At 39.1% G+C, this 19,709-nt stretch overlaps 1 protein-coding gene across 2 annotated transcripts in view; it reads left to right on the forward strand.

Moving 5' to 3' along the window:
* Window positions 1-19,709, forward strand: part of PLXNB2 (plexin B2) — a 252,062-nt gene that overhangs the window by 222,348 nt on the left and 10,005 nt on the right. For both annotated transcript variants that reach the window (XM_005146097.3, XM_031046334.2), the window contains exons 22-33: window positions 1,579-1,806; window positions 2,284-2,460; window positions 2,928-3,067; window positions 4,123-4,223; window positions 6,453-6,682; window positions 7,528-7,709; window positions 8,459-8,525; window positions 8,637-8,783; window positions 12,038-12,194; window positions 13,016-13,116; window positions 14,002-14,086; window positions 19,525-19,679. In XM_005146097.3, coding sequence (XP_005146154.2) covers window positions 1,579-1,806; window positions 2,284-2,460; window positions 2,928-3,067; window positions 4,123-4,223; window positions 6,453-6,682; window positions 7,528-7,709; window positions 8,459-8,525; window positions 8,637-8,783; window positions 12,038-12,194; window positions 13,016-13,116; window positions 14,002-14,086; window positions 19,525-19,679 — 1,770 coding nt within the window. The remainder of the gene's footprint in view (window positions 1-1,578; window positions 1,807-2,283; window positions 2,461-2,927; window positions 3,068-4,122; window positions 4,224-6,452; window positions 6,683-7,527; window positions 7,710-8,458; window positions 8,526-8,636; window positions 8,784-12,037; window positions 12,195-13,015; window positions 13,117-14,001; window positions 14,087-19,524; window positions 19,680-19,709) is intronic.

The raw sequence follows: 19,709 nt of genomic DNA on the forward strand, positions 1-19,709 counted from the left end.
TCTTGACTTACATTCACTTGCACCTTCCAGTCATCTGCTTTAAAATTATTTTAATTCAGTATGAATAAGGATAAAAGAACTAAGCTTTGAGTGGTGAAGTGGATGTATTTCAGAATTGGAAAGTGGTTAAGTTTTAATGTGTTTCTCCTTCTTCTCCCCTGCAAACTTTAGAGATTTACCTGAAAGAGGACCCAAACCCAGACAATGCTGAGAACTCAGCTTTACACAGTCATTGGCTTTTAGTTTTTCACGCCTCAAAGAGCCATGTCTTCTTCTCTCTCTTACTTCATGCATATCCCACCTATAGGATGCTCACAAACAGTTGTGAAAAACAATATAAAAAGAAAGGACCCTTCCTGCATCTCATGTTAAGAATTGACATTACCAGTTTCCCACTCTTTTAATGAAGACCACTGTTTAACGTGATGATTGAGGACTTAAAAGTGGTCTTCTAGTAAGAAAATAAAAATACTTTTTCTAAGGCTTCCGTTTCAGTTTAAGACTGTCTTATGATCCATGTGCATGTATTGCATTATATGCATGATTCAGCTTCAAGAGTATACCAAAGCCAGCTGGATTTGAGTCCATTGGAACCCCACCCTTAAAGAATTTTAAGAAGAAAACTGTCTATGTTTCTTAGGCCATAAACTACAAGATGTTATTATCTTGTATATAACTCCTAGGACAATCTTAAAGGCTATTTAGCATTCTTGTCAGTGTTTATCAACATTTCTTAACCCCCTTCCTACGTATGCTCAGTATCATCTTAGCACATTAGCTTAAGTTAGCATTACATACTGCACACATTCATGGTTAAGACTAGAAACTCCTCTATTTTTTTGTTTTGCTTCCACTTACATGGCAATGTCAAGATAGAAGAAATGTTGAGGGTTCCTATTAGTGTTGTTTGCTGTGGTTCATTATACTGAATGACTTGAAGGAGTTTCTAGGACAAAAACATTTCTGTAATTTGGGTGAGATGGTTTAGTGTGAGGTGTCCCTGCCCATAGCAAGGGGTTGGAACTAGATGAACTTAAGGTCCTTCCCAACCCTAACTATTCCATGATTCTGTGAATTGGGGGTAAAGGAAATGTTAACTGAGTTGTTGTTATCTTGAGTAGTTGGTTGACAATTGGTAAATTTTATTCTGAAATTCACTTAGTAATTGTATTGAATTTCAGAGAGGTATTTTACAATGTCAGTAAAAAAGAATCTACCCAAGATACTTCATGGTACAAAAGATGATCTGGATTAAAGCTGTCATGTTAACCCTCAATCTTAGAGCAATTTAACGATACCAACCCAATATGGTCCAGAGCCACAGAATTTGGAAGCAATGGAAACTGATCTGTAGCCTAAGCTTTTTCTGCAGGCATAGAACACAATGAATCAACAATTTATACCCATCAACAAATTTGTTTCATTTTATTTACAGAAAATACCTCATACTGTGTTATTTCTGTTGTATGGTGAGGGTATGAATCTAGTTGGTTTATTTCTACCATCTAAAGTTATCAATAGTTATGTACGGGAATGAGTCAGACTCTAAAATGTGCATGTTCTTGTTGTTTCTTACAGTTTGAAGGAAAGCTTGTTAAAAGACTCAATGAAACCACGGTGGTTTTTTCTTCCCCACCCATACTGGAAGACCCAGAAAACTATAACATTACCACTATTATTCTGATGGATCATTATCATTTGGTTGTAAAAAATGAGAGCCACTCCTTTGCCTATGTTGCAGACCCAACCTTTGAAAACTTCACAGATGGCATCAAGAAACAAGTCAACAAACTTATTAATGCAAAGGTAAACTTCTCAAGAGATAGTGGTTGCTCATTTTGTCCTTGAAGTGTTTATAGAATTTTTTTTTCTTTCTCAAATTCTTAACAGCTATTTGGTACCATACCCAAAATGCTTGGTAGAGTCCCTTACCTCTGTTAGATGTTGAACATCATCAGTTCCTCTTTCTTCTGTCTACCCTTCTCAGAGAGAGTTGCTATCTTTTAGCAATACGTTGGGTTTCCCAGGGATGCTCCCTCCTGCTGAGCCTGGCATTTGGAAATGCCTTCTGTCATAGAGCTCCCAAGCACTGGAGGGAACATCTCTTCTCACTCCAGGAAGGGAAAGAGAGGAACTGCATAATTCCCAGCCACTCCACTCTTCTGTACACTGCAGTGCTAATCACATCTGCTGCTAAAAATGATCCAAATGCAAAGCTGCAACTCAGGGCTTCCTGTCTTGAAGACTTTGCAATAATGACTTAGTCTTGTATTTTCTGTCTAGGGCAGTAACCTGAACAAAGCCATGACAATAGATGAGGCACAGGCTTTTGTGGGAGACGAGCCTTGCAACATAAAAACACTGACTGAAACGGACTTATATTGTGAGCCACCAGAAGTACAGCCTCAACCAAAGAAACGACAGAAGAGAGATACAATCAATAACCTTCCTGAATTCATTGTAAGTTACCTTTTCAATAGAATTTAATACCATGTGTAAGTGACACCGATACAGTACACTGCTTTTTAACTGAAGCAATTTGTTCTTTAAAGTAGTTGCAGTACTGTGAAGGAACTCCTTGCAGTTCTTTCTTCCTCCAGCTTCTGCCTGCTGTCTAGAAGACATCACATGTAAAGAGTGGTCCCAAGCTGCCAAATGCCTTCAACCTTCATTACATAGGAATGTAAAATTGTAGCAAGACAGGCTGGGGATTTTTCTTCCTCTGCTAAGCAAAATAAAATCAGTTCATGGAATAAAGTGCTAGTGACCTAAATTCAGTATAAAAATATTCAGAAATGTTCCCTTTGTTTGGCAGTTTGGGCTAGAAATTCAATTGTGAGGATTCCTAAGAATTTAGAGTGCAACTGAGAAGTGAACCATTGCCTCTATACACTTCTTGAGACAAATGTCTGTGCTTACCTACTTAGGTGAAATTTGGACTCCGGGAATGGATCCTTGGAAGGGTGGAATATGATACACGTGTGAGTGACATCCCACTGGATCTTATTTTGCCATTGGTACTTATTCCAATGATGGCAATCATCATAATTGCTTTCATCTGTTACAGGTAAGTTCCTTTAGTTAGGTGGGTTTGCTGTCCAAAAGTTTTCAAGGTATTACCTAACTGTTTTCAGCTCAGTCTACAGAAATTATCTCCATCTTCTTTATGAGCTGCAAGGTTAAGAAAGGCAGTTACAGCTGGAAATATGTATGTACAGCTGGAACACCAATTTATTCCTCTCACGCACACCAAATTCCTTGGTGTCAGTCTGCCCAGTCTGTTCTTTGTACATAAGTACAACAATTGGTCTCAGGCTTGCCAAGCACACAATTGCAGGCTGAGCTGCACACGTACATGGCAGCTAAAGTGCCTCTTGTGAAGGAGATAACTTATTCTTTATACATATCCATCACCGTTTATGCTGCTTCAGTCAGCACAGTAGGTCTGAACTAGATGGATTTGGATTTGGCTAAGGGGTCATTTGGGCCTATCCAGCTGAGATAAGTGTTACCCACTAGCAAATTTCGTGATTAATGGTGAAATTCATGCTTAACAAAGGGCCAGAACATTGTCTTTATTTCACTTCAGACCTACCTAGCCCAATTTTAAAGTTAGTAATGAGAGCCTCATACTGTCTCTCAGGAGGGGGTGGATTTCACTCTTATGGTACATATGAATATAGCTGAAGCAATGCTGAAGTATGTGCTGTACAGCATTGATGTTCTTGTGGACCTCCTGCAAACTTCTCAGTTCAGCTCTAGACATATTCCTGGGTGGCTCAGAGCCAGTGAGGACATGTTGCAAGCAGTCTTTGTTCAGTAAATACAAATTAAGTTTCTGTACTTAATATGTGATTGAAAGCATTTGTAGCTACTGCTTATTGGATATTAAGTTGCTGGCCTAAGTGTGCTTTGAAGCAGCAGGCCCTTCATGGTGCCAGATAGGTTTGCACAGAATGAAGACTTGGTCCACTGTTCCTGTTCTCCTCCTCCATTCTCTCTCTCTGCTGCCAGAGTTTAAAAAGAAATCAAAACCAGGAACATGTCCCCCACTCAGAGCTGTTGCAAATTACTTACTTTTGCAGTTTGTAACTTTAAAAATCTTACCTCTATTCCATAAAGACGCAAGAGCCAACAAGCAGAACGAGAGTATGAAAAAATCAAATCACAACTTGAAGGCCTGGAGGAGAGCGTGAGAGATCGGTGCAAGAAGGAATTCACAGGTATGACAGATATTTGCACTCTTGTGGTCCTCTTGGGCAATCAGAAGATGGGCTGGAGCAATGGTGCTAGCTTGCAAAAGCTGTCTTCAGGGAACAAATAATTAGTAGATCTTAGTAGTCTTGATTACTGACATTGACATACAGAAGATATTTTGCAATTATATATGAAAGCTGTAAATAAAATAAGGAGGTAAAGTTATTAAAGGAAATAGTCTATAGGAAGCACAGAGTCAGCAACTGGGAAATAGAAACCAGTTCATGTAGGTGATACTTAGAGCCATTAATGTGAGTGGTGATTGATATGGAGGTAAGGATGTTTTATGGTAACTAACCATGTACTTAGTAGTTAGTACAATTGCTGTATGCAGTCTGGTCTAGTGGCAGGTGTTGGAACTAGGTGATCTTAAGGTCCCTTCCAACCTTAACCATTCTATGATTCTATGATTAAAAATGGTTTTCAGAGCTGCAAAATTTATTTGCAGCAATCGGCATACAAAGGGCTAATTTGGCAAGCTTGCAGGAAACAAATAACATTTCACCCTGTTTATCATGGGAAAACCTTAAGCTTGATTTCAGTAGCTAACTAATTGTTCTGTGTAAATGTAGAGGCATCATCCCAGGGAAGGCAGCAGGAGGTGTGAAGGCTCAGCATTTCTACACATTGAACTACTCATTGCAATGCTTAAATTAGGCATCTGAGTGCAAACATTGCAAATATTGGCCTAAATGATTAGTAGAAAATGTCACCTCATTATCTGAATTACACTTGCCGTTGGGTCTTGTTGAAAAAAACTCTCTACTAAAAAAACCTCACATTTTATTTCTAAAGAGAAATAGATTATTTCCTATTGGCAGTGGCTAAAAAGCAGGACTGAATTAAACAATTTCAGGTTAGAGTTTGAAATTGATTTAAGAAGCTCAGGGTATCTCAAAGATTTTAGCCATGCTGGAAGCCTCTCCCAGACTTATTTTTCTGGCATTTCTGGAACAGGATGTTTTTTTTCTGTACCAGTTTGCTTTCTCTGGAAAACCAACTCCTTCCAGGTTCTGGACAGAAAACAGAAGCAAATGTTTGAATCAACAACTATTCCCAAACAGCCTTCATTTCAAACTGCATTTTGAACTGTGAGAGGACTGATCAAGGTTAACAGCCCTCCCTCTCACCACCTCTCCATGGAACTTTATACATGCTTCTGAAAGGAGAAGGTGACTTTCTCTTGCTGACACTCCTAGTACAGAGCTAGACTCCTGCTGCATGTTGAGTTGAAAGTTTCCTCTCTGCTCCACCAAACACAGACACTGCAGAAGTAGAATGCACATCCAAGGGATATTCCAGTTCATAAACACTGAATTCAAAACACATTCTAAATCCATACTGTGAAACTGTAATATCAACAGCACAAAGTGCAGTGTAAAACTCAGGGGACCAAAGATAGCCAAGGAAAGGGACATCAGAGAGGAAGTACAAGTACTGCAAAGCTGGAGACCACAAGATGCTTTCTTCCTCAGCTTTGGCGAATGCTGTAGAACAAAGAAGTAAATGAATGAATAAAAGCAATAAAATTGCAGAGACAATAGGTCACTGTATTAATTAACATGGTATTTTAGTCAATCAGCAATACTGGGTAATTGGAAAACCTTCAGCTAGAATAGCTGCTCCAATGGATGATTGCCCAATTCTTGTCCCTTTTAAGAACTGTAGAGCTTTTGAGTCCCACAGAAATGTTTCCATCAATTTCAATGAATCATTTAACCTTCTTCCTTCCTGCCATCCCCTTCCTTCCAATTAAATTATCATGCTTTACACTTTAAAACTTTCTTTCCTTGATTGCTATGTGTCTTTTAAAAGAACTGTCATTACTACCTAGACTCAGAGGGGATAGAATGTGCATTGAAAAAAAAGCCAAACCAACCCATATTGCAGTATTGCGATGGGGTGTTTTAGCTCTGCACTACAATCCCACGTTCATATATATGAATTCACCCAGACACCCATTAAGGCAGCAACAAGGAAACCATCTGTGCAAAAAGCATTTATCTTCATGTCACCATAGGATTAGCTATGGTCATAGTTAACAGGATAGTTGGCAAAAACAGCAAGAGAAAATGTGAAATTAAATAGAGGTTTTGGTGTTGAATAGTGATAAAAGGTACCCAAAGAGATTGTATTGCCTAAAAAAGCTTCAGGCTTTTTTTAAATGAACCTTTAATATGTATTGCATATTCCAGACTTAATGATAGAGATGGAGGATCAGACAAATGATATCAATGAAGCTGGAATTCCTGTACTGGACTACAAAACCTACACAGACAGAGTCTTCTTCTTGCCCTCCAAAGATGGAGAGAAAGACGTGATGATTACAGGGAAGCTGGATATTCCCGAGGCCAGGCGGCAGACTGTGGAGCAGGCTTTGAATCAGTTCTCCAACCTCCTCAATAGCAAATCATTTCTCATTAATGTGAGTACTGAAGGAGATTTGCTTTGTAACCACTGCAGATATGTGGCATTACAGCCAGAGCTTCCTGGTGGGGCAGAGAGGCAAGATCATATTTCTGTGCCAGGTCACGTAGTATGGAATCAGTCAACATTGCGGTGGCTGTAGGAAAACAGATATTACCCAATCTGGCATAAGAACTGCTGGTACAAGTTTGTTTTAGCCTTTTTAAAAACTGTGATCAGAGAATGCTGATTTCACCGTGGTTCATCACGGGAGTCACGTATGGGCAGCCATCTGCTGGGTCTCTGTCCCCAGGAGGCAGAGTCTCCTCAAGTGGCCTATTCATCCAGATTGATGAGTGCTCACAGCAGCTCTGAAGAGACTTCTAATTGCTCACTCTCAAAAACTCAGCTTGATTGTCAGACACCTAAATATAGATTTCGGCTTCTAAGTTTTTCTCATTTTTTAAATGAGGCTCCAGTGCTGAGCTAGTTAATGGTAGCATTACAGTTTATGGCAGATGAGAGCACATTCCCAGGTGTGCTTATATTACTGTCTTTGTAATTTGATGTGAAAGGACTGGGACTTAGGGGGAAAGGGAAGCTGATTTTGTCTTTTAAAAAATTGTCACAGAACACCTTTTTTCATTTAGTTAAAGCATCCTTTTTAGATAAGGCTTCAGTTAAAGCATGTACCCTGGGTTAGCCCACTACACTGTGTGTGCATCTAAAAACTAATTATAGGCAATGTTTTCTTATAAGTAGTTTTTGTCAAACTTCTGAAAACTTTTTCAACTGCAGAGAAGTGCTGAGGTTCTTCAGAAACCTGTCATCTGTACTTAACTGTACATTTGTTTTCTGTTCCAGTTTATTCACACGCTGGAAAACCAAAGGGAGTTCTCTGCTCGAGCTAAAGTGTATTTTGCATCTTTGCTGACAGTTGCTTTACATGGAAAACTAGAATACTATACTGACATCATGAGGACGCTGTTCTTAGAACTGATGGAGCAGTATGTTGTGGCCAAAAACCCAAAGCTAATGCTAAGAAGGTTTGAATGATTGTCATATTTTCTGTAGCTCTCTGGTTTTCTGTTAATGTATTTCTTTTGCAATGTGACTGTATTAAAGTGGCAACTATCCATGAAAGTCACAAATAGCCTGGCCCAAGCATATTAGGAAGACAAGCTCACCAGGAATAGCATGGAAAGCACACCCAGGACTGCTGGCAACAGATTTCTATATTCAAATACTGTAGTGTAGAATCTGTATCAAAATTACTGAAAGATCTACCTTCCTTACAACACAATATCGAACATTTCATTTACTTTTTAGTCTAATTTGATTCCAAATGATCTAGCATTTATACCACACATCATCTCCGTAACGAGCACACATAACCAGCTTTCACTGTGCATTCAGTGAGGGCTTGCTTAACCCTGTTGTTATCCCAAGTAAATTACAAAAGACCTGGCTCTGTGTATGTTGTAGCTTTGTAATCTGAAGGTAATTTCCCAGTAACTGCACAGCTGGGTTAATTTTTTAGCTCTTAGAGCATAGACCAAATTTAAGATTTTGCATAAAGAATGTATTTCAGTAATGAGCTGAAGGTAGCCAGGAATGATGAGCAATACAAAGCACTTATCCTAAAGCTCTCAAGGCTCTATAGGGAAATCAGTGCATTAGAAGGGTGCATGCAGTTAAGCATGAAAAAATATTGTATCTCAAGCAAGCAATGTTTTTCATTAAAACTGTGTCATTAACGACCCTCACCATGTGTGGGGTTGGTTTTGTTTTTCAGATCTGAAACAGTTGTTGAGAGAATGTTGTCTAACTGGATGTCTATTTGTTTATACCAGTACCTCAAGGTAAGAGCTGAAGTCTGTTGCCTGTGAGGTTTTTCATTAATACTACTTCAGCATGCTGCACTGGGTATATCTTTTCAGTTTGCTTTATTTCACTTCCTTTTCTTTAAACAGGATAATGCCGGGGAGCCTCTTTATAAATTGTTCAAGGCTATCAAACATCAGGTAGAAAAAGGCCCAGTGGATGCTGTACTAAAGAAAGCCAAGTATACACTGAATGACACAGGCTTACTGGGAGATGATGTAGAGTACACACTGTTGGTAAGCTGAGCATGATTAATACATTAGAAGCTCTGTTTTTTCTTTTAAGTCCTGTAGTGTTGAGTCTGTACATACTTTTCTAGACTGCTGTGATCTGCATAGGAATTCTGGTCACGGGCAGGACTGTTGACAGTTTGACCAAAGCAAGACTCCAAACAGGAAAATAGAATTTTAAAGCATCTTCTAAGTATTAAATCCAAGTCCTGCCACTGTGGAATGCATTCCTGTAAATCCCTTCCATAATTTTCAGTCTGTCTGAACAGTGGTTGGGGTGCTTTGCTCCTTTCCTTTTCCCATCTAAATTAACTGGCAATTGATTTTTGCAGAATTCTTGTGCTAATGTTACACTTGAACTTCAGGATGTCTTTCTCCCTTGTGATTGCTGCTAGTCAGCATATCAAATAACATTTTAGAGTCATTTTAGTGGTATACCAGGAGGAGCTCCTTTACAGTCCTGTGAGATGGCTCTGCAATCTCCAGAACCCCTTATGACCCTATTTCTGCGCTTGTTCCTATGTGAGACAAACTCTCCTGAACATGGGCAGCCCAGTTGGCATAGAAAGGGGCCTATTTCCACCTAAGGAAATAATTCCCTACAGTGATGAGGGGAAGCTGTCTCTACAGGCACTTCTAGAGACCTGTATTAGATGCTTCAAGTGGGATGAAATGGAATCCCCTGAATCTGTTCAGCAGTGCCATGGTTCAGTTCCCTTCTATTACAGATTCTGCTTTGACTTCATTCTGCTCACTGCCACAAACTTCCACCACTTTTCCAACCAGACTCCAGCCCCTGGATTCACTGTCTTTAAAAAACTGGAGCAGCGCACTCTCCAGCTCTTTGGGGAGCTTAAATTCTAGTTTAACTGTTTCTGACAGTCTCACTGATTTCTTCAGGACAAAGTGTAGTGAATGTCAAAGATGCACAGACTGTCCTTCAAAGAGCAACACAGGGTTTTTTTCACTTCTCTGATTTCACTTTTATTGACATGTTAGGAGCCATTTTTGGTTGTCTCCAACTGAGAAAGTTGCAGTGACCTATCTGCGGTGTGGAAAGAGAAACTTAATAAAAAGCTCTGTTAAGTCCTGACTAAAAATCCCCACCACTTTGTGTACTCTGAAGGGATGCTGGTGGGAGGGCTGATGTGAAGAGACTGCTGCAGGACTTCTACTCACATAATCACTAGGCTGTGACCTTGACTGCCTGAAGGAAACGGGTGTGCTGGGCAAGAAGAAATATTTTAGGTTCAATTGATATTTTGGGGATTAGTTGAGTTGTCATCTTCTTATCTCAGCTGAAAGTGCCACACACAGAAAGCACACTGACTGGCAATGCTGGTTATATTTTGTCTTGTGTATGGAGAACAAAATTTACTTGCATTGTACATCATGTAAGACTTAATGGCAATAATTCTTTATTCAGTTGCCTCTTTTCACAAATAAAAAGCCAATGCCTGCAATTAAACTAAATGAATGCAGTGTGAAAGCAGAAAATTTGTGTATGCAGTCAGATGTGGGCACAACAAGCATAGTAGCTTAATCTTAAACATTATAACGTTGTAAAGTAGCAGCATTTGGTCCAGATCTCCCATCAAACAGAGATTTTATATGTGTGCATGCATGAAAGATGATGAGATATATGTCTATTTATAAGTATGATGAAAGATTATGAAGGGGGTTACTATTGCCATAAATTATTGGGCTCTTTTGCATGATGATGACATTGTTGTGGTAGCTGTGAACAGTTAGGGAGCATTTGTACACCAAGATAGGTTAAAGCATGAATTAATTAGTTCACTTCTGCCTGAAAGTGAGACACGGTGGGAAAGTATGGTATAGAGAGCAGTTGTCTGCTCTCTAATTGTTCTTATTTAAAAGATGAATCTGTTTTGCATCACTGGTTACACTGACATGCTGCATACTGAACCAGCAACAAAATCATGTCTAATTACCATAAAGCTAATAGGAAAAGGAAGGTGAAGTCTCATGATTAGTTTGAGAGTTCTGTCAAGGGACAGTGCAATCATGTTTAATTTGATTGCCGTATGGTGTAGCCCTTCTTCGCTGTTTAAAAATACCAGCCATGCAAGTGTATTTCTGAGGTTTGGAATGATAAACTAAGGCGTTATGGTTGGCAGGATTGTGCGTATCTGAGAGCTGCAATGCTTCAGATGTGCCTAGCCTCCAAAGCTACCTGACTGGCAAAAGATCCATGAAAACTCTGAGCTGTTGTACCGATTTAGCTAGTGATAGAAAGAGGCTTTTCATAACATCTATTTGTTTGGGGGTTTCTTTTTTTTTTCCCCTTCTGTAAGGTTTCTTGGCCATTGTTTTCTCATTTGCTTTTGTCTGTATTAAACCTGACACCTATAAAGCAAAGCTACTTTTTTAAAAATCCCTCTAGATGTAGCAAATTACAGCCTTTCAATGAATTCTTTTTAACATTAAAAAAAAAAACATGTCAATACTATCAGCAATATTTTAGAACTAGTATAAACTACTTGGGTATATTTCCTAGAGCTATTAGAGTTATTGTGGCAACAGTAAGCAGGAAATTAAGTCATCAGACACCAAAGATTGTATAAATGGCATTTATATGTGCTTATATATATTTATGTGTGTGCATATATGTGTTATTTATATATATCGCATGAACAGCTGGTCACAGGAGGTAAAGTTCTGGGAGGTGAACAAGTCACTGATCATCAACTGAGCCATGTTAAATCACTGTATGTATAGACCTAGTCTGCTTGAGAAGTAAAGCTGCTCCATGAAGACAGTGTAAACGGACACAAAAGAACACAATATTTAGGAGTTCAGAAAAGTGCAGCTCAAATGATTATTTGGAACTTGTTATGTTTGGGCACTGTATTATTTGTGCTTTCCTGTGTTTCAGGTTATCAGATTGTAGGAGATGCATGTAATTAGTGATCTAGCTGTTTTGTTTTCATGTGTCCCTCTTTAATAAATTTCCAATAGCATAATAATAATAGCATACTATTATTATATGAGTAAATCTATTCTGTATCTTTTCTGTTTTGTCATAGTGGGAGGAATTAGCTGGAATTTATGATAGCTGGTTGGCTGCATAACAGCAAAGGATCCATATTCACGCTGCAAATATGTGCTGCTGTGCTATAATCATTGCACAATGAATTTTAAATATTGTTTGTATTTAAATCACCCAGAAAAATAGAATCGGAGGTAATCCAGTGCTGATTTGCATTATCATCATGTACCTTCTTTTTGTTTTTCAGACAGTAAATGTGTATGTGCAAGATGGAGGAACTGATTCCATACCTGTGAAAGTGCTGAACTGTGATACTATATCACAAGTAAAGGAAAAGATAATAGACCAAGTCTATCGAAATCTGCCATGTTCTCAGTGGCCAAAAGCTGACAGTGTAGTTCTTGGTAGGTGATACTATGTTGAACAGGTAAAATATGTTGTGCGATTTTGTATTTTTCACAGAAATGTTTATAAAAGCATTTTTTGTTTAAAGAAAAAAAGTTGAAAGCATGTTCAGCTGGATGCTAAAATACAACATTTTACATCAATCTTAATAGGCATTAAAAATTCATGCTTTCTAACAGAGTTCTTTTTCCTGACTCTTAAAGTTTTGGTATACTGTCATTAGCGTGCAAAGAGCCTGTTAATGACTGTTAGCACAAATGTATTCATGTCTGACAGAGTATCTCAGGTACTAATTAATGTGATAATGACAGCATGAACAATTAACTGATGGAAAAGTAATGATGCCATTTCAGAAACTGGTACTGATTTTGACTTGCCTTTCTGATGGTTATTCAAAGGTATTATAACTTACAGAGCTACGCTTTCAGGGGATGATGAGCCTCCCAGCCTCTGAACATCATCCTCCTTGAAGGCTTTCAAAATTGCTCTTTTCTTGAGAAAAAAAAAATGACATAACTTAAAAGGTGTAATAATCTCATAATAAATGCCCCAATTAAAAGTTTAGCAATATCCTTATTACTCCCTTAACCTAAAAGTAGAAGATGCAATTCTTGCATCGTTAGGACTACTTTATGCAAACTTCTGTAATAAAGACCAAACTAGTAAGCAATAAAAACCACACCTCATGGTACGGGCCAAATTACTTATTTTAATCTTCTACAGCGCATCAGTGGATCTCTAAACTCAGACTTTCTTGGTGTAGTTATTTTTGCACATGGTCAAAAATTGATTTTTTTTTCTCCTTTTAATTACCCCTTAGAGTGGCGTCCAGGTTCTACTGCACAGATCCTCTCAGACTTGGATTTAACATCCCAAAGAGACGGCCGATGGAAACGTATCAACACACTAATGCATTATAATGTAAGGAGGTGTTTCAGAGCGATTGCTCACATCTGTTAACTGTTCTCTAGTAATATAAAAAATCTTTATTTGTTTTTGGAACAGCTTCCGTGCTACATAAAGAATCAAACACAACAAAAAGCCCTAGCTCTGGGTCTAGGCAGTAAAAGCTTGGGAGAATGAAAGGCTAGGTCTAGACATATTGCCTAAACATCTTACCAAAAATGCATCACCTAAATGCCAGCACTTTGGTTTCCTCATGGCAGTCCCAAATCCAAATTCCCCTTTGAACAGTCAAAAGTTCCTTTTGCTATGTCTTGCATTCATCTCTTCTCTATCACTTGCTACTGCTGGGAATTGTCTTTGTCCTTGCTCTGCTGCTAAATAGATTTTGAATTGGTCTGGTTTGTTCAACAGCCCAGTCAGGAGAGCAGATGTTGATGTTTTTGTACCGTCTGGTTTAGGTTTCATACTGTGCACCCTGCCAAGCTTTTGCAATCCACTTATCTTCCCTTTGTATGCTATTTATTGCTTTCTAACAACAAATATCTGGATAAGGACACACTGAAGTAAGCTTTCCCTCAGAAAACAGAGAGGTCTGATTCTCTATGATAAACTCCATCTTCGTACAAAGGGTGCCCACACTGGACTGAGAAGCACTTAAGTCTTGGAGATGGTTCTAGCATTTTCAGTAATCTCATAGGTGTTGATGGGATCTCTTATTAAAGAAGGGGGAATGAGTTTGTTCTGAATTGTAGACCTGGTTGCCCAAGAAGCCTTTGAAAGGCAGCATTAATCACAGGTCTAGATTCCCTGCAAAAGATTACAGAAACCACAACTAGATTTCAAGAAAGGGGTTCAGTAGTGCACACATGGAATAACATCCCTGTGTTTGTATTTTCAAAGGTCCGAGATGGTGCCACACTCATTTTGTCAAAAATGGGAATTTCCCAACAGCCAGAGGATAATCAGCAAGATGTCCCAGGGGAAAGTAAGTATCTTGTGGCTTCCCTACCTCCCAAAATGACTAGAAGTCAAAACCCACACAGAGAGAGTGACACTGCTGTCCTGATCTCATTTATCAAGCACATCTGTGGAGGTAGATATTACTCACCAGACTGACTATATGAAGCTTATTTGTTGTGTGCTGCCCACTGTACACTTGCAATTGTTTTCTTTGTCCTCATTATAACAGCCTTAAATAATGGGGCCTTAACCATAATTGCTGTGAGTCCATTCTCCAACTTAATAGAAAATGCTCATAGCAAATATTTCCTTGCATATTTTGTTTCTTAATCCCACTACAATCTATAGTCAAACCATATATTTCATATCTCTAAAGCTTTGTCTCTTTTGTCCTTTCTTCTTCCTATACCTACTTTCATCTCCAAATTTCTTCCAATTCTTACTAGACTGAGAATTGAATGCAGTGTTCTAGATCAACCACAGTAGAGACCAGCTCCCCTCTTTGTGACATAAGAGATATGCTGTCATTTTTTCCATGTGTTTCTTACAGCTTTGCTGCCTTGCAAGCTCATCCCTGTACATTCATATTTTATGTCTTCTTCTCTATGAGTGGTATTTCATTAGCTAAGCTAGCTTGGTTTTTCCAGGGTTTGTTGGTTGACTTTATTCATTATAATCATTACCTCTTTAGATGCAGTGTTTTACACAATTCCTTTGTTCTTTTTGAGGTTTGCAGTCCACTGTAAGTTAGTATCAGGAATTGCCTTATGTTTCCTCTCTTTCACATCACTAATGCAGCTGTCGCATAATTCTTGTATTGCTGTCTGCTACAGTATGCTGTAATTCTCAGTACAGAAGACAACTTCTTAGCTTGAAACCCATCTTTCAAAGCTTTTACTTCCACATGTTAGTATTTTGCCTAGACAAATTTCCTGAATCTCAGAACCTCTTGAGAAACAATAGCCATTACAGCCTAAAATGCACTCAGATTTTTATGGAAATATTTACATGTAAATTTTTAGTCTTTGTCACATGTGTTTCCTTTACATTTCAAATGTTAAGCTTCTCAAAGGTTTTTTATCCTTATGTTATTTTACAAGAGGTGGAAGTTAGATTTATGGAACAATAATTGTTGAGATCACTCCTTCTATTAACTCATTTAATGTGCTCTTCTGTCTAGCACTGATACCAAAAGCCATTGCTTCTCCTAATAGTTTAATTCTTTTTAACAGATTTACTGATCTTAAATTAAATAGGTTTCAAGGGTTGGGCAGTCAAATAGGTTGAACATAATATGCCAGAAATGTACATTTTTCAGGAAGATGGGGCTCAGCTGATAGCTCTAACGTATATCATTATTTAACAAAAATATGCAGACTTCCATTTCATGACCAGCAAGTCAAGGGAGGTGATTCTCCCCCTCTACTCTGATATGAGACCCCACCTGCAGTACTGCATCCAGCTCTGGGGCCCCCAGCCCAAGAGGGATGTGGACCTGCTTGAGTGAATTCAGAGGAGGGCCATGAAGATGATCAGAGGGCTGGAGCACCTCTCCTGTGAAGACAAACTGAGAGAGCTGGGCTGCTGCTATCCTCTCACCTTACTGCAAGTGCCTGCCACAGTTGGCCAAGTGGTGACTGCTCTGTCAGAGCACAGCCAACCCAGCAAAAGCCATTCAACTTAATATAGAGGGCAGTGAAGTGCAGCCAGGCAAGGAGCTGATTCCTAGTCCCTGTTCAATTTGCTTGCACTGATTGCTGAGACAACACTGAGGTGGTAGTTGCCTCCACCCTGAATGAATGGACCATAAATGGAGTCCGGTGGTGTGTTTAACTTGCTTTGCCTTGTTAATACACAGTGGTGTTCAGTCTCTCATTCTGGAACCCAGTCTTCATCCTCCCCACCTCTCAATCCTTGTCGCAGGCAGTAGAGGACCAGACCATATAGTTTTCTTTATTTTTGTTGGGTTTTCTTTTTCTTTCCTTCTTATCTACGATTATATCTTTAGCTATGATTCAGTATGAGGAAGCCCTTCGAACATATATGGTCTCTATTCCATGATGAGCTCCTTAGTTACACATGTACATTACTAAATTGTAAAGAAAAAACAGGTTTCCGGTGACAATGCTGTCACACAAAGCTCTTGTACATGAGAGAAAAATCTGCAGAGAATTCAAATCCCAAAGTATGGAGTGAAAACAGCTTCCACCATGTCTCTCCTCCATTCTGTTGCACCATGGTAGTGTACAAATTTAGGAATACGGTGGTTTGTGCCCATTTTCTTTAGCGCCAAAGGGTCCTCAGAGCTATCTGGTGCCAAGTTGCTCTTTTGAAAGCTATGAAATGTTACAAAGCTAATGCAAAGCAAGAGCTTGCAATGACAGTGATTTGTGAGATGTTATGTGTATAAAAGGGAGAGGAGAGGATCAGTGGGTTCCCCTCCCCCCACACACATTTATGACACAGGGATTTACAGGGTTGGAATAAACAGAAATCCCATCCCAGCTCTATGAATGAGGCTTGTGATGAAGTGGTTTTCCTTTTAATTCAGTCTTTTATTAACTTGCACCTTTTGCATTGAGAAGTGTCAGCTAAAGCCATTGACTGTCTGCCAAAGTACTAGGCTTTGCATAGAGTGAAAATGTAAAACCATGTTCAGAGATGTTGCTCTAAAACCTGGCATTGCTTCCATGCTGCTTTTGATTCCCAGCTTCTAACAGGAAGAAGCTGGAGGTTGTGACAAATTAAATGCAGCATCTTTTACTTCTGGAGATAATAAATGCAATTACTAATTTGTATCAAGATGGAGAATGAGTTCAACGATTTCATGCTAGTATTTCTGTACTGAACTATAAGCCAAGACAACACACTCTGTTATTCTGGGCTTTTCCTCTGTTGGTGGGGTTGTTTTTCCTTTCTGAATTTTGAATAAAAATGGACAGAGGGTTGCAGATCAGAAATACTGATCAGCAGATCCAGGTAGGGCAGCCCTTCTTTCACCTCCATGGAGCAGGATATTCACAGAGGGGGAGGAGGCTGGAAGGAAGCTATTTTCCTGCAGGCTACACAAGAGGAAAGGGGCTGTGTTGCCTGTCACCATCTTGTTTGCCTCTGTCATGTTCATGTTGTGGCTCATGCCACTGTAACTCGTCAGCACAGTCAATATTTGGCATTAATGCACACACAGAGCATTATTTTAGATTGGCCAAAGAATGCCCAACAACTGAGTTTGGGGTGAAGCTTTGACCCAGCAGGCACAGTCTTCTCCCCACTTACAGCTTGACACATGATGTGGCTACTGCAATAAAATGAGTTGTTTTCCCCTATCTTTTATTTTCTTTACCTCCTAGTTTTCCACTGGGGAAAATATTATCTCACAGAAATGTTATTTCCTCCTAGCAACCATACTGCCATCATGGTTTGTTACCCCATGGCCTGAATTTATCTTCCTCATTCTTCCTGCTATTTTTAGCAATGGAGTGGGATCTTTGTGTTGCAGAAGTTCATCTGGTCAAACTGTAGTCACATGATCCCTGTTTTCCTGTGAAACAGCTACTATTTCACTAGTAGCCAATTCTGTTGTTGCTAAACGAACACGGGCCAAATTAAGCTGCACATCAGGGCCAGTAATCTCACCAGAAACCCCTTTGGTTGTTTCTCTTCTCTCCAAAGTTAAACTGGGCCATATACCATCAGGAGGGCAAAGACAGAGTAAATTCCTTTGAATCAAATGAGGAAGCAGAAGTATCTCAAGCTACTGACATAAAGCTGGAAAATAGTTTCTGCTTTAACTGCATGATTTGATCTGTTAGTTTACAAAAGTAAATAATAGGCATTGCAAAAGAAATTCCAGACTTCAGGCCCAGCAGTGGTTCTTACTGTACTGGCAGATGATTGTTGTTAATGGTATCGATTGCAAAATCACATCTGCTTCAGAATAAAGTGATAGCTTTGATTTCTTTCCTGCTTCATTCACATGAACTTCCAGGTCAAATGAAGGCCTCTCAGGGGGCAATATGATTTAACATGGGATTTTCTTTTTTCTTCCCTACCTGGTTAAAAAAGAAGTAAAGGCCCTGGAAGGCTGCATAGCTAATGTCTTTCATGAGGATATATGAAGTAGATCCAAGCAGAAGTGTTGGCTCAGCCAGATGACACAGAAATGTTATTTTCTTCTGTGATGTAAAATACTGAATATATATGCAAGCTCGTAAATTTAATGTAGCTGCTGAGGAAGTCAGTTAATAAACTACTGTGGCCAAACATTTGAAAGGACAAAATTTATGCAACTGGAAACTGCTCTCTGTGTTGTAACTGGGATTCAGTTACATTAGGTATGTATATCAAAGCATGAAACTTAACAGTAATGCAAAATAATTCATGCAATAGGGCTGGGCCAAATCACAGTTTTTATGGGAAAAAATAGCTTTCACATTTTTAAGATGTCAATGATTTTAACCGCACTCATTCAGTAACTTCCACTGGAAAAGCACCATCGATTTTAGGGGCTATGCCAAGTCGATATAAAAATTCAGAAACCAAAGGAAGAACAAAGCAAAACCAGGGGAACTGAATCTAAGTTTGTGACACAAATTCTTTTTCAAGGGATATCTTTTGCAAGTCAAAACTGTAATCAGATGAGCTGTCATTAGCACCCACGTGCTTACTCCTGTTTCTGCTTGTGTTAACAGACTTGATGTGAGTCTCCTTCTCTGGTTTAAGCTATGAATACTGACAAACACATTCTTTTAAATCTTATTAGAGTGGTTATGAATTTCCTTCAGTCATTACCCCTGCCTGCTGGCATTCACACTCTCTCAGCAAGAAGCTGCATTTTCCCTCCTTTCAGCTAAAAAATACCAAGAGATGCTGATAAGGACAGGTTTGAACTGAGGTACCATACACTGAACTCAGCGGTCAGGATAAAAATGCAAACTGTAATAGTGATACCTAGGAAAAAAAAAAAAAAAGTTGATATCATCCATTTTTAAAATTGCCACTGCCAGATTCACCAGAGCTGCTACAACAATATCTTGCCTTGCACCTGGAGTAGCTGCAATTCCTCTTTCTGTGGTGACCATTGGGTCAAAACTATCTGAGTTTCTGTAACTTGATCATGTCTCCATGAATTCACAAAGGGGCAAAGTACTTCAGTGTGAGGACCTCAAAACACACACACAGTGTGCATACATGACTGAACAGGGGTTTCCTTACTGTGCGGTTCCTTCCTCTCCCTTTTCTCTTGACAAAAGCAAGCTTTTCAGCTTATGTATTATTGAACATTTAGCATTTGAGTTGTATGGGTTGAACAGGAACAGAGTAATCTAGATGCTCTTGGCAAGAGGACAGGTTTGTTAAGGATAGGGAACAAAGATCTTACATGCACTTATGGATATGATTATTTTCATGTTGCTGCTTTGGCTTTGGGGTGTTTTTTGTAATTACTGCAATTACTCTTTCTAGGGCACGCACTCCTGGAAGACGAAAATAAGGTCTGGCATTTAGTGCGGCCAGTAGATGAAATAGATGAAGGTAAATCAAAGCGGGGCAGTGTGAAGGAAAAAGAAAGGACCAAAGCTATTACAGAAATCTACCTGACCCGACTTCTTTCTGTGAAGGTAGGGCTCAGATGTGCCATGTTATACCTT

This window comes from Melopsittacus undulatus, chromosome 5 (assembly GCF_012275295.1).
Source record: "Melopsittacus undulatus isolate bMelUnd1 chromosome 5, bMelUnd1.mat.Z, whole genome shotgun sequence".
In the NCBI taxonomy this organism is placed as follows: Eukaryota; Metazoa; Chordata; class Aves; order Psittaciformes; family Psittaculidae; genus Melopsittacus; species Melopsittacus undulatus.